This window comes from Schistocerca americana, chromosome 7, assembly GCF_021461395.2.
Source record: "Schistocerca americana isolate TAMUIC-IGC-003095 chromosome 7, iqSchAmer2.1, whole genome shotgun sequence".
NCBI lineage: Eukaryota > Metazoa > Arthropoda > Insecta > Orthoptera > Acrididae > Schistocerca > Schistocerca americana.
In genome coordinates this window covers 276,834,616-276,854,166 of record NC_060125.1, presented here as the reverse complement: position 1 = coordinate 276,854,166, position 19,551 = coordinate 276,834,616, and the positions used below count along the sequence as shown (strand labels likewise).

At 38.5% G+C, this 19,551-nt stretch overlaps 1 protein-coding gene across 3 annotated transcripts in view; it reads left to right on the top strand.

Annotated features, from left to right (window-relative positions):
* Positions 1-793: 793 nt before the first annotated feature.
* LOC124622499 (protein FAM114A2) overlaps positions 794-19,551 on the top strand; it is a 69,656-nt gene continuing 50,898 nt past the window's right edge. Inside the window, exons 1-2 of one of the 3 annotated variants that reach the window (XM_047148217.1) lie at positions 794-925; positions 10,708-11,558. In XM_047148217.1, coding sequence (XP_047004173.1) covers positions 10,728-11,558 — 831 coding nt within the window. In that variant the 5' untranslated portion in view covers positions 794-925; positions 10,708-10,727. Of the gene's footprint in view, positions 929-3,601; positions 3,665-10,707; positions 11,559-19,551 lie in introns of those variants that run through there. The other 2 variants (XM_047148218.1, XM_047148216.1) reach the window with 2 other exon arrangements.

Below are 19,551 nucleotides of genomic sequence, written 5' to 3'. Positions count from 1 at the left end.
CTCACTGAGAAGTGTTTTCACCTAAGCAATTAATGTAATAAGTTATTTCGTAAATACGATTAGTAATGTAGTACTATAGTGCCTCGTTATGCTAAGTCATTTCATAAAACGTATGTTTTCGGGTGCTTTCTGCAGCTCAGAGAATCCTCACTACTTGGGCCGTGTAATACAACGTAAGTAATGTAGGCCTTTAATGTAAAAGACACCCACAGGTTACTTCAGTTAGTCATTCACTTCTGCGTTTAAAATTTGTGATTTCTCTTCCAGTTCTTTAATCCTTAGAGTATATCATTCAGTATTGGTAATATATTCCAATTCTGCTAATGACACCATAATCTTATAATTGTGCCTAAATATCTTAAAATTGGATTTGTGAAAGAAGTTTCTATTTAATTTAAATTACTTTTATTGGGACATGAAAATCTAAACGCCAACTATACATATTAAATTCACTTAACGAAAGAGTGAAGGCAGGAAATGATATTTTCATGAAATTGAATAAAGCATATCTCAAATTTTGCTACAAGACTGGCTATCCGTTCTCATCATCGTATTTCAAACTAACATTTCGCTTACACACGTCAACCACTTTCCGATCCATTATTTATGGTTTATATTCCTTTCACTTAATGCTTGGAGTTGCTTTACTGCCAAGGCATTCTTATCCGAACCATTTTAGATGGTGCTATACTGAAAACCCTGTCATTTGACTAGGATTATTAGTTTAAATTGTCACGCCACTTGTTTGTCTTGTGTGTTTTGTCACGCGTTTGCTTCCCCAAGATATCTCTGGTTTACGAGGAACCTGTTGGAGATGTGTAAATGTCACATCTGTGGTGTAGTCTGCTATTTAGTTATAATTTGATGATAGAAAACTGTGTTCTACGAATTAACGTTTATCAGCCATAGATCTGAAAAGGAAAAAAAGGTGTGCGTAATGATACTCTAATTATCGTCATGAATTTACATTTTCGCATGGTGACTCATTAAATCTGTCGCTATAATCTCCGCAGATGTGTTGTCAATTGCAATGCGTGGAACTGTTAGAAAATCTCATTTAGTAAGACGTATGAAATATGGAATGTAACATCATTTCAGGAACTGCATGGATTTGATTTTCTTAGAATATAAAATATTTAATACCGTATGTTACTTGTAAATTGTTGTGTACAGTGCAGTCAGTTATTGCTTACCCGTACAATTTTAATAACTATTCCTCAGATATTTATTTGTGTACTTACTTCATTCCGTCGAGCTTATAAGGAAAAACTCTCGCCTATTTAATATGTGTCACGTTAGATGTTGATCAGGACAGTTAAATATTGCCTACTGTTCTTTATTCATTCCTCATTTGATATTTTGAGATCCATTGGACATGTATTACAGTCTGCGAAAAAAAAGAAGGGAAAAAAAGTTCATGGCGTATACAGTGATTTATGTCACACAACCTGCTGCATTTTATTATTTTAGAAACTTGTTCTTCTAGGCCTGTAGAAAAGTGAAGATTCTGATGTGTGTTTTGGTGGCAGTTTTTTAATTGGATAGTTGCACTGATAATATCCTGTATAAGTGCGTCTTAGAAATTATTGAACAGAAGACATGATGGAATATGTATTCGTATTGATGATATTGCTCGTATGTCCTTCATGTTGTGTGGTTGTAATAAATAAATGTTATTTGGATTTATGTGTGTACACTAATTCGTTAACTTTCTACAAGCAGTGGCACGTGTGGAACCTGGCATTGAAAGATTGAAGATTTTCTTTTTTGCTGCTTTAGCTGTACAATTGAGTCTTTAACCACCCTAAATATAAAAAAAGATTGTCAGCTGCTTCTGTATCTTTGTTAATTTTTACAGTCTTCTTCTTGATACAACAAACTGAATTAGAATAGATTGCTGCTCACCATGTAAAGGAGCCATTGAGCAGCATGCAGGCACATTTAGAGGTAGATTGCTGAAATGTATCAGGTGGAGAGGAGGAAAGAACTATGCAGTTGAGATGTGCCACTAATATGAACCTGGTGTGGAGCAGGGAAGGGAATAGGGAGAGGTAGAGGACAGGGACTAGCGAAGGGTATGAGGTTACAGAAGTGCAGGATATGTTGCAGGGAGAATTCCCATCTGCACCATTCAGAAAAGCTCATTTTGATGGGAATAGTCTAAATGGCACAGGCTGTAGAGCATTCATTGAAGTAAAGCCTGTCATATTGCATAGCATGCTCAGCAACGACGTAGTCCAGCTGTCTCTTTACCACTGTTTGGTAGATACTGTTTGTGCAGACGGACAGCTTTTAGTGGTCTTGCTCGCATAGAATGCTGCAGCTAATTTGGCTGACAACATTTCTGCTTTCACAGGTGGTCCTGTCTTTGATGGTGCAAGGAAAGACTGTAACAGGACTGGATTAGGTGGTAATGGGAGCATGTATGGACAGGTCTGCATTTTGGTTTTTAGCAGGAATGTAAGATATGCTCCAAGGGACTGGGAGCAGGGGTGGAATGGTTATTGATAAGGATATTCTAAACTCTGGAGAACATGATTCGTTTGTTCCAGTCCTGGGTGTTATGGAGTCGTGAGGAGGATGCTCCTTTTTGGTCGGTCAGTGGGTATGGTGGTGACTGGGAAGACAATGTTTGGGAGATCTGTTTCTGGACAATCAGGGGAGTGTAATTTCAGTCAGTGAAATTTTGATCAGTGGAGGCATTAGTGAGAGGCTCAGAATATTTGGAGGGGGACTGCTTGTCACTACAGACGCGATGGCTATGAGTAGCTTGGTTGCATGGAAGGGAAGGTTTGATGTAGACAGAGGTACTGATTTAACCACCTATGAGGTGGAGGTCAACATTGAGGAGGGTGTTTTTTTTTTGGGGGGGGGGGGGTCAGGCAAAGTGAATGAGGGAGAATGTTTAGGCTATCTTAATCCTCTGTCCAAATTGTGGCAATGTCATCAGGGAATCTGTCTGAGGTCAGGTGTTTGGAATTTTCGGGTGACTAGGAAGAATTTCTGTAGATTACCCATGAATAGGTCACCAGAAGATGGTGTGATGGGGGTGCCTGTGGCTGTGTTGTCGATTTGTCTGTAAGTGATGCCTTCACATAGAAGTCATTGTGGGTGAGGATATAATTGGTTATGATCACCAGCAAGAAGGTTGTTGTTCTGAAATCATTTGGGTGCTGAGGTACATAGTGCTCAATGGCAGTAAGGCCATGGGCTTTGGAAATGTTGGTGGAGAGTGAAGTGGCACTGACAGTGATGGGCACGGGTTCAGACAGTAAAAGGACAGGAACTTTGGAGAGACAGTGGAGGAAGCGTGTAGTCTCTTTTATATAGGAGGATAGGTTACATTTAACAGGCTGAAGGTGTTGGTCCACAAGGGCAGAGATTTTATCTAAGAGGTTGCAGCATATAGTGACAGTGATGTGCTCTGAATTGATGGAAGCAGGTAGATGTATGTGGGGGGGGGGGGGGGGGATGAGCAGAGAAATCTGGGGGAGAGGTTCTAGGATGGACATAGGGATTTGAGGAGGGACTAGAGATCATGTTGTACTTCTGGAATGGGGTCACTGTAGCAAGGCCCATAAGTGGTTGTGTCTGACAGCTGGTGGAAGCCTTCAGCATGGTAATCCCTGCAGCTGATAACAACAGTGATGGAGCCTATTTGCAGGTAGTCAAGAACATTTTTTAGCTAATGGATTGCATTTCTTTTTGCATATATGACATTGGTTTTTCTGTTGAGGGATATGAGGAATGATGTGCAGCATGGTTTAAGGGTAAAAAGTCTGGAAAGTTATGAGGGGATGATTTGGGATAGATTATAACCATGGAGGACTAAATTGAGTAAGGCAGGTTTCAGTATTGTTTTCAATTTGAATCTGATTTGTAGGATTGGCAACAAAAATGTTCGCTGTGTAGGGACCAGGAGGAGAGAACGCCCTTAAGAAGTCCAGCATGCTTAAATTTGGGGGTGGGGTGAAATAAGAGGTCTTTTGAATGGTGGCTTTTGTGGTACTGAGGCTTTCAGAGTGCATTGATTGTAAATGGTTTTAGTCTTATTACTAGCAATTTTCTGTCATGTTAATTCCTTCTGCATTTATGTAATTAGTACATCACCCTCAAAACAATGACTTTTCAGGTAGAATCATTAATGTATTTGCCATGTTTTTCATGCTAGCCTCAAAACAATGGTGATTTAGATAGATTCAGTAATGCATATGCTGTGTTCTTCATACCAGTTTGTGGATTTGTAAATTTTGTTTAGGAAATAGTTTTACAGGTGTCCTTGTTTGGCTCCTCTTTCAGTTGAGTGCCCTGCTACGCTGATGAACTCTAATGGGAATCAGTATTGTTTCTCCAGGACCATTTATACAAATCTTATTGAAGCCAGTGCAAAAGTTTTTCAAAATGCAAGAATCCTAGGCAAAGTAGTAGTTGATAATACATGTTCCATTTTTTAATATTTTTCACAACTTACAAATAATCTATTGTGCTCTATCTACTTCTAAAATCATTTTATTCCTTAAAGCCACCATTTTCCTGTGAAATTGGTGATAGAACAGAGTATGAGGGGGGAGAGGGGACCACTGAAATAATAAAGTTGGTGTAGCTTAATGAATAGCATTTAAATTTAAAGTGCATTAGGAGTGGAGTAAAAGGTGTGGGGCCTGAGGTGGAGATGGGTGACAAGTGCTATTGGAGATTGATGTCAGGAGGATTGCGAGATCAAATGATGAATGTAAAGAATTATACTTGGGGGGGGGGGGGGGGTGGTGGTACCTGAGTAGTCAACTGTGCCTGCAGTCATACTTTGGTAGTGTCAGTTCTCAGGTCCACATAAAAGGCTGTGCTTGATGGGTAACACATGCATATGATGAAAGTAGAATGAAAATTGCAGTGTTGGTATGTAGGGCAAGTGTTGCACCTGAGGTGATGTTATTAGGAGTTGGAGTAACCATGGTGTAAGAATGGGCAATTAAATTTCATAGACTTGGTGACTGGTGGACCACCAGTTAGGAAGGGGGGGGGGGGGGGAGTTAAGACTTTTGAAAGGGATGGTCCTTATTTCAGGACACAGTGCAATTTCACCTGCAAAGCAAAAGTGTTAGAGATATAGTTAAATCCTTGTCCTTCATACCAGTTTAGACGTAGTCAAAGCTCTGTCAAAGGACGTGGTTAAGTTCTTAAAATCTGCGGGTGGTATTGGATATTAGGTGTTGGAGGGGAATGGGGGAGATGCTCTTTTGCAGCTGGCTTCAGGGGGTGTTTTGAGAATTAGAGGTGTGTGGATATAGCAGGGGAATACTTATGTGAAAGGGGCACTCAAATGAAAATGAAACATGTTGAAAAAAAAATTACGCTAACTACTCATTATTTAAAAAGTAATTGCCATAACAGTTAATATTTTTATCCTACTGTGAGACAAGATGGTAACTATCTTCATGGAAAAATATTTACGGTTGCCTGCAGAACCATGATTGTCTTCATCTGAAGCAAATTGACAGCCATGGATGTCTTTCTTCAGGGCCCCAAAACTGTAAATAACATGGGTGAGATGAGTTTTGTATCGAGGATGTGTAAGAGGGAACCCTTACACATCCTCCCTGCAGTCCTGATCTCTCCCCATGTGGTTTCCATATTTTTGGAGCCCTGAAGAAAGACATTTGTGGTCATAAATTTGCTTCAGACAAATGGATGCACGTCTGGGTACAGTCAAGATTCTGTAGCAACTGTAAACATTTTTCCAGGATGGTGTTGCACAGTGGACTGAATGTATTAATAATTAAGGTGATTACTTTTGAAATAATGAAGAGTTTACTTACTTTTTCCATTTGTCTCATTTTAATTTGACTGACTGTATACCAGCAACTCGAAAAGTTATGTATATGGAGTGGGTTTGGAGGATAATGCCTGCATGTGAAGGCCTTAGTGGAATTGCTCAGTCTTTGACAGCATTAATACCTTCTTGTCAAATGACGTGGTTTGAGAAGCAAGGTCTCATCCTCAGATTCGTTATTTAAGAGAATCTTCAAGTATTAAAAGTTAACAGATGTTAGATGTCGAGCTGAATGGCCTCTGTATTACTTTAAAACTGGTCTCTTCATGCCCAACTGGCTCCATCAAATCCATCTGCATGTGTCTTCCTATGCAAAGACAGGTAATGAAATTTTATGGAGCCTACATGGAAAGTGTGGGTGGATTTGACAGAGTTGTTGGGGCATGAAGACAAATGTTTTTAATGTGAGACAAAAAAACAGTTCAGTCTGGCATTTTAGCGTTTAATGTTCATTCAAACATTCATTCTTCCTGAATGGAATGGGAACAAGCCTTAATAACTGGTGTGATGGGACATACCCTCTACCATGCAGTTCACAGTGGTTTGCAGAGTATAAATAGAGAGCTGAATTAAACCAATCTTTGGACCGAAAACTATGATGATGACAAACAACAGATGTAGATGTGGATGCTGACCACACTGTTGACTCTGCACTAACCTATTGTCTTGACCCAAAAAAAAGAAAAAATTTAAAGTGAATGAAAAGTAAGTGTGTTGGTTGTCTGGGTTCATGCACAGTTTCTTTTTTAAAAAAATTCTGGAAACATAATTGCAACTATGTTCCAAGTAGTTGTCTGCTTCTGTAGCTGAGTAACTGACTGGTCAGCATGGCTGAATGACATGTGAGGGTCCTGGGTTGAATTCCCAGCTGGGTCAGAGATTTTCTCAGCTCAGGGGATGGGTGTTGTGTTGTTTTTATCATCAACATGCAAGTCACTTAAATGGCATCAAGTAGAGACACTTGAACCCGAGGGCCAAATTTGCCAAAAGGGGACTTTCGGCCAAAATATACAGTACAAGCACTTTTTTTCCAAGCACTGTTCGAGGGTGTGCCAAAAAATGTTGCCTCGGAACATTTTATGTGAAAACACTTACTTTTTTTTAAATAAAACAAATGTTATTAACATTCTTATTTTTATTCTTCATATCCATGTATTTATTTCTCAAATTGTTCACCTTGGTGATGAACACATTTCTTCCAACAAGAGACCAGTTTGTTGGTACTGTCACTGTAGAATGTTTGACTTTGTTGACCAAGCCACATCAACTCTGCTTGCACCATTTTGTCACTTCCAATATAGAGTTCTCAAAGTCATTGTCTTACATTTCGGAAGCAGATGAAAATCAGGTGGAGCCAAGTTGGGACTATATGGAGGGTGATTGATGACAGTGGTACCTAGGTATCAGATTGTTGTAGATGTCACAGTTCTCATGTTTGGCTTGGGATTGTCATACTGAAGGAGATGGTGCTCCATGTGGAGGCAAACGCTTTGAATTTGAAACTCGATTACAACATGCTGTTTCCCATACACTGACATGTAAGGAGAAGTTGGTTGGTTGATTCGGGGGATGGGACCAAACAGCGAGGTCATCAGTCCCATAGGATTAGAGAAGTATGAGGAAAGAAGGTGGCCATGCCCTTGCAAAGGAACCGTCCCGCCATTTGTCTGAAGCGATTTAGGGAAATCGCGGAAAACCTAAATCAGGATAGCTGGACTCGGGGTTTGAACTGTTATCCTCTCGAATGCGAGTCCTGTGTGCTAACCGCTGTGTCACCTCACTCGGTAAGGAGAAGTCAAATGAAACCAGTACCGACCACAATGGGTCATGCAATGGTTCCATTTACAAGTAATCACTACATACTTTAAGACATTTATTTGACTGGAAATCGAGACAATCAGTTCCTGTTTTGTAGAATGCGGCCAGGTGCTGGTGGATACATAACCACACACACTCTGACTGAAACCAATGTCCATCCCTGTTTTTGTTCAGATTACCAAAGGTGTGAACAACACTTTGTGAAAGTTCCAAGCTGTATTGAGAGTGCTGTAGTATTTCCCAACCAAATTGCTGAAGTGTAGCCTTCGGCATTTGGGGCCAAGTGTTATTGTGCAGTAGGGTGATTCCATCTGGCAGCATTCCTGGGAATTTTGCTTTATGACACACTGCAGGTTCTGCAAAGTGTCTTCACAGCACTGTGCATTGATTGTGGTGTCATGCTCGAGGAACTTGGCGAACAGAGGACCCCCGCAGTCAATGGAGGTGGTCATCAGACCTTATCAGAACTTGTGTGAACAGCATTGGATTTATTTGGTGGAGGAGACATGGGATATTTCCACTGGTTGACTATGCCATTTGCCCTCAGGCTGCAAGAATGCTGTCAAACAGAACTTTCCTGTTGCACAATAATACCTGCCAACTGCTATCAGTTCAGCGATTTGGTTGAGAAACACTGCAACATTCTCTGCACAGCCTGGGTCTTTCACCATGTGATTTTCATATCTTTGGCAACCTGAAGAGAGACATGCATAGACATTGGTCTCTGTCTGATGTGAATGTGTGAATATGTGTGTAACTGCGGATCCGTCAGTGGCCGATTGCATCCTATGAAACAGATATTGATAATCTTGTCTGCCAGTGGAATAAGTATCATAATACATGTGATTATTACTTTGAGATGGAACTGTTCCATGGTCTCTTTGTGGTGTGTGTTTGATTTTCATTTGACTGCCCCTCATTGCATACCGTCATGTTACACACCACAATTTGGAGCCCTCTAGTGGCCGAGGGCTGCAAATATGTAGACATGAAGAATACATGCTAGAATGTAAATGTTTGTTTTATATAAAAAGCTTTAAGGGTTTTCTCATAAAAAGTTCAGACACATTACTTTTCAGCATACCATTGTACAGTCCATATATTTGCAGGACAGCTCATCTGTCATAAAACATGGAGAATTTTGAAGCTGTGAGTAATATAAAAGTTTTTAATTGTTAGTTTAAAGATTTTACAGAATGCTCTTACATGGACAGTGTTTGCTTCCTTGGCAATCTTTGTTTTACAGCCTTTAGGCTGTGCTCCAAGGCATATTTCTGAGCGCAGTGGTTCATCACTTCATGGAAGTATCATCAGAGGCTGTAAGGACTCTGATAGCAGTTTGCTTATGAAAGTTTTAAACTGCTAGTTGAGTCTTTGTTGACCCTGACTATGTACCTAGCACTGGGAGACAAAACGTTAGCAAGAGAAATGTGTGTTAGACACTGCCTAATTCGCTTAAAACAGAAGTTACCAAAGTTAGTTCTCTGTTTTCCATGTTAGTTTACTATGCACAGTGCTTTGCCAATCAAGAATCACCAAGAGAAGCATGCTGCATCGCTGCTCTCTCATTTGTGTGGTGGATATTATACAGGGTGTTCACAATGAGACTCCAACATTTGAACTCACAAAGTCTGAGAGGAAACACAATTTATTGACTAACAAATACAGGGAAATTATATAGCAGCTCATCAAGTTTTCATACACAGGTGGACGGTTAAGTACACTTGAACATGGGCGCCACGGGTAGCCGCGAAGAATATCAAGTCTATAATCAATTTCGTGCCATGTGTAGCGGAGCATCTGTTCCGTGACAGAGTTGATGACAATTCTTATGCGCTGTTTCAAGTCTTGCAGGTCCTTTACCGGTGTAGCATATACCCGGTCTTCCACATAACCCCACAAGAAAAAATCAAGGGGGTTATGTCGGGCGAACGTGGCGGCCAAAGAATTGGACCTCCACGGCCAATCCATCGCTGCGGGAATGTCATTTAAAATTTTTCAGACATCAAGGCTCCAATGGGGTGGTGCACCGTCCTGTTGAAACATCACATTTGGCTGCAGGTCTGTTATCTGTGGCACGGCAAATTGTTCCAACATGTCCAGTTAGATGGCTCCATCCACAGTCGGCTCCTGAAGGAAAATTGCCCAACAATGTGATTTATCATCAAACCACACCAAACATTAACTTTCGGCTGTCGCGCATGTGTTCCCTAGGTGCATGTGAATTTTCGGACACCCAAATCCGCACATTGTGATGATTGACCGCCCCTGACACATGAAAGGTTGCCTCGTCAGTAAACATCATGCGTGATAAAAATGTCTCGTTCGCGGAAATGCAATCTAACATGACACATGCAAATTCTTCTCGCTTTGGTTGATCATCAGGCTTGATTTCTTGCACAACCTGCACTTTATATGCATACAAACATAATCTCTGATGAAGCACTTTGTGCACTGTTGAACGTTTCATACGAAGTTCTCGTGCTGCCTGTCGCACTGACTTCTGTGGACTTTGTTCGAAAGACCGCCGCACTTGTTCCACATGACGTTCGCTGATCCCAGGCTTACCACCACACTGCCCTTTTGCAACACTCCCAGTAGCCAAAAACTGATCACACCACTTCTTTAAAGTCTTGAATGACGGGGCGTTTTGTTGTAAAAGCGACGAAAGTTTCTTTGCACTTGGGTTGCCGATTTTGTCTCTGTGTACCACCAGACCACTTGTGCTCGCTCCTTCATATTCTCCATTTTGCTAAAACAATTGATTGCAGCTCCACTACAGCCACTTGGCGTATCAAATTTGCACACTTGTTGAGTTGCTCTGTCTGCCCCTTCAGGATTCACAGGTCCACCATATGAAATGAGAAAGATATAGGATATTAAAATGTTGGAGTCTCATTGTGGACACATATGAGCAGTTCTTTTTTTAAAAAAAATGGTGGGCTGTTAATTGAAATGGAATGAAGTAAACCTCTGTAGACAAGATATCATTCTCTTGTGTAATTTGTTTTTTTCTATGCCTATTTATTGCGAACTAATATTTAATCTAAACATGTTGCAGGGAATAAATTTTCAAAGGATGGCTACTTCTGACAGTGAAGCATTTGAAAGTGCTGATGAGGATTTTGATTTTGATATTGACTCTCGTGTGTCTGCTGCATCACATAAGAAAACTCCCAGAGACAATTGTGAAGTTTTGAACAGCCTGAAGGCTGGTGGGGATGGTCTTGTTGCTAAGGAAATAGAAAAATCTGAGAGATCACAGGTCATTGAAGATGATAAAAAATTGGAGGACAGTTTGAAGTCTCTAGAAATTAGTGAAACTTTAGTTCAGGTGAAAGATGACTCCAAAGGTTTTAGTGTTGGTGACAAAAGTGATAGCAGTGATAGTGATGGAGGTGGTGATAGTGTAAGAACGCTCAAAGGTGACAATAAACCAAAACAAGATCCTGTGACAGCAGTGCCAATTGAAAATGAGCTCCTTGAAACAAATACACCATCAAAGGACAATTCTGTGCCCTCAGAAGTTAACACAAGTGATGCTCAGATCAAAACTGATGCAGATAGTGTTAGAAGCAACAGCAGTTCTAGAAAACATGAAAAGAAAAAAATGCAAACAAGAGAGACAAAACCAAAAAGTTCAATAAAAAAGTTAGGAACAAAAATCACATCAAAGTCTGCGACACCTATCTCTGACAGTGGAACTAGTAGTGACTCTGTTGCCTGCAGTAATCAGTACAAGGAAAGTGTACAGAGTGATAGCCTGACAAACACAAGAGAATCAGAAAAATTATTAGAACCAATAAGTACAGATCCGGACAGCACAGTTTCAACAGGAATGCAATCTGAAAAAAATGAAGAGAAAATTAGCTCTGTCCTGGAGAAACTTACGGAAACATCCCATGCGAAGGTATGGCATCAGTGTTTTATTTGTTTGCTGCATTGTTGAATTTAATGAGCAGAGTTTTGTCTGTCAGTATGAAAGTTCATAAGTTGTAGTAAATTGTACTTATATTGATTTGTCCAGTGAAGAAATATACACATTGAAAGAAGCCTAAATATATTAATTATGAGAAAGTACGTGAAGTATAGTCTCATTTCATAGGTATAACAGTTAGAGGTATTGGGATTAACTTCACTTTTGTTAGGAAGCTATAGTAATTTCTGCTGTTAGTATCATAGTTGTAAGAGGTGAATTCAGTGGTGTTTCACCTTTCAAAACCTAATTACTAGTTTTGGAGCAATTACAGTATTTAGAGCTGATTATTATTTTTTGAACATGAAACTGATTGCTGTCTTATACAAAGCTCATGAATTCATACCCAAATAATGAAAACTGTAATGTCGGATAAGAAAAAGCAGTGTTTCATAGCCGCAGTACTGGTATAAAAGAGGCTCAGAGAAAGTTTAGCTTTCATTCCGCCTGTTGTTCGCGCGCCTTCTTTGCTGATTAGTTTGAAAAAATAAATGTCTTACACAAACAAAGAAACTAGGTAAGCTGCTACTTTATGGAGAATATGAACAAAACATGAATTGTACACACAAAGATACCGAGACAGAGGTTGTCAAACAAAATGACATTTCTTACCAAAGTGCAACTGACTCTCCCAGACAAGGTATCAGTTGAAATAAGTTGTTTGTAATGGCAGCACAATGGGTGCTGGTTCACTGTTTGCTTCTGACTAGGATTGTGCTCACCCCACTCTTTCCCATTCGCTGAATAAGATGTGAAGGCATTATCAGTTGGCTTCTACATTTGCCTGATTTTATGCCACTGGACTTTTTTCTGTTGCGTAAACTCAAAGAGGAACTCTATAAACGAGTTCTGATGACACAGGAGGATTGAAAACATGTTATTGGTGCAGAATGTGCAGTAATATCAAAGGAATCTCATCAGTCTGTCCAGAAGTCCTTGCCCTGGTGACTGCAGTGGATAGTGTGAATTTTAAACACTTGATGACATAAATGTATTTTAAGTAAGTGTATATGACCACATTCATTTGTGATTTCCTCTGTGTTACTTTTGCTAGTGTAATTTTGCAGTGTAAGTGCGTGTCTTGATGTTAAACTCATGTCTCGAAGTTGTTATTTAACAATCACAGAACTGTTTGTTCCTTGCACTCATTGCTCGCTGTCCTTCCGCCAGGTGTTCAGTGGAGGTTGTATCTGCTTTAACACTTTCAACTATGTCTCTTCAAGTTGACTTAGATGAAGAGACTTCCATGATATTTGCACAGTTGTTTCTGACAAGTTGTTTGGAAGGCTCCTGTATGTGTCATCTGATGATTATTATTGAATGAAATTGGTTATGATGTAATGTAACAAATATACCAAAGTACAGCTATGGTGGTTCTTATAACATTAACATGCATCAGCCGTGGAACATAAAATGACCAAGATTGTTAAATAATTTTTAAATTTCTATTCCCTTTTTCAGAAATCCATTCCATTTTTGATGTGTGTCTTTGTTTCAAGGCTCTGGCAGATACAAGAGCAGAACTATTACCATATTTAACTGGAAAATCATCCTTGTATAACATATCCTATGTCTTAAAGTTTGTGTGTCAGGCTAATCACATGTAGCCAAGTCTGATTAGTATCAGTTTTAAAATAAACTTTTCTCCACTATTCCACTTTTGTAAGTAGAGTCCTAGATGCATCAAGATGGAGTGCGCCATCCGCTTGACACGTCACTTCCATATAACAACATAACATTCTCCAGAAGACGGCAATAAGTCTCATATTCAGAACAAATATATCATAAGTTCTAAATATTGCAGTTTCTCTACAACTACTAATTAGATTTTGTAAAATGAAACACCATTGAATTCATCTCTTTTTAGAACTGCTGTACTAGCAGCAGAAATTACTGTATTTCTGTTTGCAAAAGGTAAGGTCATATTGATATCTCTTTAATTAATATAACTATGAAGAGAGACTATGCATCATTGAGTGATCACTTTTTCACAAATCATTTAGGTGAAAATAGAATTATGATTATCTGAGATGAACAGCTCAGCTGAATCACTCTGTTTCAAAATATAAGAAATGTCAAAAACTAAATCAGACTCTATAGTTGTTATACTATATCACTGTAGTCACATTTTCAGGTTTCAGCTACATATAATGACTCATAAAACAAGCAATGGAAAATAAAAGAAGTCTTGCTGAAGACTATTTTGTAACAGTTTGTGACTTCCGAGAAGGTAATTCTTACATGAGACTGCTATTTTTGACATAAACTTGACAAGAGAAATGCAAAAAATAGTTTTTCTCTCTTTCTGGCTGTTTAACAGAAAGATATGGAGCAGAAAATGACAAGGGAATGAAGAAGAAGGATTGCTAACAATTAAACTTCATAAAAAGAGTTGCTGATAGATTCGTGAAGTCTGCTGCATTTGTGACGTTGTGATAGTACGTAAGATTACTGGATTATATTGTGGCAGTTACATAAAAGTTTGCGGGAAATACGGAAGCGTCCGATCCCGCCCGTCTGCTTTGACCCATGACGTCACAAATATGGCGGAAACAAAAACAAACACCCACACTTTCCACAAGAAGCCTAATGACACTAACGGGACAAGTGCGGGAAGTGGGGTGTTTTGGGTGGGGGGCAAACTAAATATAAACAAATTTAGACACCTTGTGTAGCTACAACATGTAAGTGAAGACAGCCATGCATGAATACCCACCCACCTCCCCAGGGGTCGTAACCCCTGTAACCCATAGAAGATAAAGATGCTTCAGTAGCTGATTAGTGTTTTTTGTCTTTTTAAAAAGAAAATCTCACGGGATGGAACGAACAGATCAGAAAAATAAATATAATAAACTAAAACAGAAATTGGAGGAAACAGATGATTAAAATAAGTAATAAGTGTTTTTAAATTAAAAAAAAAATCTCACGAGATAGAACGAACAGATCAGAAAAGTAAATAAAATAAGATAAAACAGAACTGGAGACAGCCACACTCAAACCAAACTCCCCGCCGTCATGACGTCACACACGACAACACCCTTACGTCACGGGTCAAAGCAGACGCGTGGGATCGGACGCTTCTGTCGACCCAAGTTTGCGTGCACAATCCAGTGTGCACCCTTAAATGCTTTTATTTTGGGAATACCAAATTAGTACACACTCAAATATTAGTTTGTTTCAGATGTCGCACTCTTAGAGAAATGCCAGTAAACCCCGAGTCCTTTAAAGAATCAAACTCACATGTATGAAAGAGCTTCAGACATCTGATTACTTTACAAATCACTTAATGTTTTAAATATTTTACTGTGAACAAGTAAGTGAGCGAAGGTCTAGAAAAGGTTTGAAATCATGCTTACATTTTGTTGGAAGATGTTAAGTGCTCTTATTACAAAACACTGGAGAAATGAAGTTTGGGTAATCTGCACTTCATTTTAAGCAAAAGCTGGTTAGTCACACATTTCAGTTTTTATGATATCATACCTCCTGATCCATGTGTCATACAATGATAAAATTTTGCAGATACATTCAGTAGTATCTGCGGATATTGTCTACAAACTGTGTTGCAGATAGTCAGTAATACAGAAGTAATAATTTAAAAGTCATGCCTGATGTATAAGTTTGATCACATGGACAGCAAAAAATGTAGTAACTGGTAAACTTTTTTCCTTTTATCGTTTTGTGGGGGTTTCAGCAAGAAGTAGTTTCATAAAAGTTTGAAATTATGTGTAAAGTTTGTTGGAAGTTATTAAGTGCTCTCACTCTCAAATATTGGATGTAAAAAGTGTGAGTACTCACATGCCATCAGTTATGCTGCTTCAAGACAAATGCACAGTTTCTAACTGTAATACTTGAGTTACTGTGTTAATCTTTTAATATAAGGTTATATCTCTCAATTACTGGATTATGGCAGCATTTTAATTTTCCGGATGTAGTCAATAATTATATGAAATACTGATCAAATTATTGTTGGCTGCGGAAGCTGTTAGATAGGTAGCTTGCAATTGGTACCAGGTTCTGATATAGTCATCTAGTAATATAGATATTTTCTTTAGTCAGGCCAAAAGTGACTACGCCTGGAACAACTACATGGTGTTCCATGGAGGAATAAAAATGAGAGAACTCAAAGTATGAAGGCAAATGGAATTAAATTTATCATACCATTATTTGCTTCAGCTCCAACAAAAACATATTCAGGAACTCAACTCTTCAGTATGAATGTGAGAAATGCTAAGATGAAAAAATTTGTGTTTGCAGAAAAACATGTCAGATCAGAAGCATTTATTTATTTATTTATCACCCATATTATCACATTCATTGGACTTGTCAAAGTACAGAACAGTATAAAATATTACATATTTACATCATGTACAAAATCTTATCATTGGTATCAACACATATTTATAACAAAAACATTATTCTGCTTACATACATACATACATACATACATACATACAGATAGAAGAAAAGCTTGTGAAACCCCTTAGCTGATTTACTAAAACTATGAAATACCAGTACTTTAGTTAACTAGGCATAGTAACATGCAGCACAAAACCTAGGTGCATAATTACATACATACATGGATGAAAGAAGTTTGGTTTTATCTAGGAATGGTTGAGAATTATGAATTTTTGTTTACTGTGTTGTGAAGTAGACCTACAAATTTGAGCAAAATTCCAGGTATTTGTTAATGCTGTAGAAGCTGTTGTTTGTTAGTAGATTTTTTAGTTCTTTTTTTGAATGTAGTACTGTTTTTATGCTATCTGGCAATGCACTGTACAGAACTTTTGGTTTGCAAAACAGCACTGTCCTGATATATTGATTTTCTGTGCAAATCCCTATGATAGTCATCCCTGTTCCTTGTTTGATAATGGTGGATCTCACTATTCAAAGCTGAAACTTGATGCTTTTTAATGAAGCATATGCTTTCAAATATAAATATAGAGGGTAAAGTCATGATTTTTAATTCCTTAAAGATACCTCTACATTATGTTCTGTAAGCAACATCACTTATTAATCTTAAAGCATTCTTTTGGAGCTTAAAAGACTGCTTTGTAAAAGGGATATTTTCCCAGAACACTATTCCATACTTCAGTAGACTATGCATATATGCGTAATAAGCACTTAAAACTGTTTCGGTATTGCAGCAATCTTTAAGCACTCTTAATATGTAACAGTACTTGCTTAATTTTTTCTTAAGCATTTCTACATGTTTTTCCCATCTTAGATGCTCATCCACCCATAATGCTATAAATTTTGTGTGATTCTTTTGCTGAATTTGGCTATTCGATAATGTGAATTTTACATTGGTCCTATATTTGTTCCTTATATGGTTAAAGTTCATCCACACAGTTTTCTTGTCATTGAAAACTAGACAGTCATCTTTAAACCATTTTTCTGCCACTTCTGCTGTTTTGTCAATTTTTTACTGCATCTCATAATCATTCTTCCCTTTTATAATGAAGCTGGTATCATCAGCAAATAATATGGGGTCAGCTGTTGACAACTGTTGAGGTAGGTCATTAATAAAAATCAATGTTCCCAATACCAAGCCCTGGGGCATCTCATAATTAACTTTTTAATATTCAGAATGGTACACATTTCCATCCTGAGAAATTTGTACTCTTTGTTTCCTATCAGTTAAATATGACTTGAACCACTTGTAGGAAATACCACGGACACCATAATTATACAGTTTTAACAGCAGTAGATTATGATTTATAAGATCAAATGCTTTGGAAAGGACCAAAAACAGCCCACAGATCAGTTCCTTGTCCTCAATAGCTTTGTAAACAAGTTTTAGGAAACTGAAGAGAGCTGTCTGTGTAGATTAACCATTCTGTGCATTTACAAGAATTTTCTTTTTGTTTAGGAAGTCTAGCAACCTGTCATACATTATTGTTTCAATTATTTTTGAAAATGCAGATAATGATACAGGTCTGAAATTTTTAATGTCAAACTTGTCACCACTCTTATAAACTGGTATTACTGTTGACTGCTTAAGTTTACTTGAAAACACGTCAGTTTCAAAGGAGCCATTGATTATGTCCACAGGTTGAGAGAGAACATTATCAATACTGTATTTAGTAATTTTCTCAGGGATGCCATCAAATCCACAGGCCATTTTACTCTTTAGTTTGCTGATAGCCGTTTGTACTTCTTGGGTGTTACGGGCTGTAGGTACATTGTCCTTTCGTTTATTGGAGTTGTCACCTTTGTCTTTGGATTATATTTAGTGGTGATCAGGTTTTGGGCTATATTAATATGTTGTTGTGGTCTTCAGTCCTGAGACTGGTTTGATGCAACTCTCCATGCTACTCTACCCTGTGCAAGCTTCTTCATCTCCCAGTACTTACTGCAACCTACATCCTTCTGAATCTGCTTAGTGTATTCATCTAATGGTCTCCCTCTACCATTTTTACCCTCGACGCTGCCCTCCAATGCTAAATTTGTGATCCCTTGATGCCTCAAAACATGTCCTACCAACCGGTCCCTTCTTTTTGTCAAGTTGTACCACAAACTTCTCTTCTCCCCAATTCTCTTCAATACCTCCTCATTAGTTATGTGATCTACCCATCTAATCTTCAGCATTCTTCTGTAGCACCACATTTCGAAAGCTTCTATTCTCTTCTTGTCCAAACTATTCATCGTCCATGTTTCACTTCCATACATGGCTACACTCCATACAAATACTTTCGGAAACGACTTCCTGACACTTAAATCTATACTCGATGTTAACAAATTTCTCTTCTTCAGAAACGCTTTCCTTGCCATTGACAGTCTACATTTTATATCCTCTCTACTTCGACCATCATCAGTTATTTTGCTCCCCAAATAGCAAAACTCCTTTACTACTTTAAGTGTCTCATTTCCTAATCTAATTCCCTCAGCATCACCCAATTTAATTTGACTACATTCCATTACCCTCGTTTTGCTTTTGTTGATGTTCATCTTATATCCTCCTTTCAAGACACTGTCCATTCCATTCAGCTGCTCTTCCAAGTCCTTTGCTGTCTCTGACAGAATTACAATGTCACCAGCGAACCTCAAAGTTTTTATTTCTTCTCCATGAATTTTAATACCTACTCCAAATTTTTCTTTTGTTTCCTTTATTGCTTGCTCAATATACAGATTGAATAACATCGGGGAGAGGCTACAACCCTGTCTCACTCCCTTCCCAACCACTGCTTCCCTTTCATGCCCCTCGACTCTTATAACTGCCATCTGGTTTCTGTACAAATTGTAAATAGCCTTTCGATCCCTGTATTTTACCGCTGCCACCTTCAGAATTTGGAAGAGAGTATTCCAGTTAACATTGTCAAAAGCTATCTCTAAGTCTACAAATGCTAGAAACATAGGTTTGCCTTTCCTTAATCTTTCTTCTAAGATAAGTCGTAAGGTTAGTATTGCCTCACGTGTTCCAACATTTCTGTGGAATCCAAACTGATCTTCCCCGAGGTTCGCTTCTACCAGTTTTTCCATTCGTCTGTAAAGAATTCGCGTTAGTATTTTGAAGCTGTGACTTATTAAACTGATACTTCGGTAATTTTCACATCTGTCAACACCTGCTTTCTTTGGGATTGGAATTATTATATTCTTCTTGAAGTCTGAGGGTATTTTGCCTGTCTCATACATCTTGCTCACCAGATGGTAAGAGTTTTGTCATGACTGGCTCTCCCAAGGCCGTCAGTAGTTCTAATGGAATGTTGTCTACTCCCGGGGCCTTCTTTCAACTCAGGTCTTTCAGTGCTCTGTCAAACTCTTCACGCAGTATCTTATCTCCCATTTCATCTTCATCTACATCCTCTTCCATTTCCATAATATTGTCCTCAAGTACATTGCCCTTGTATAAACCCTCTATATACTCCTTCCACCTTTCTGCTTTCCCTTCTTTGCTTAGAACTGGGTTTCCATCTGAGCTCTTGATATT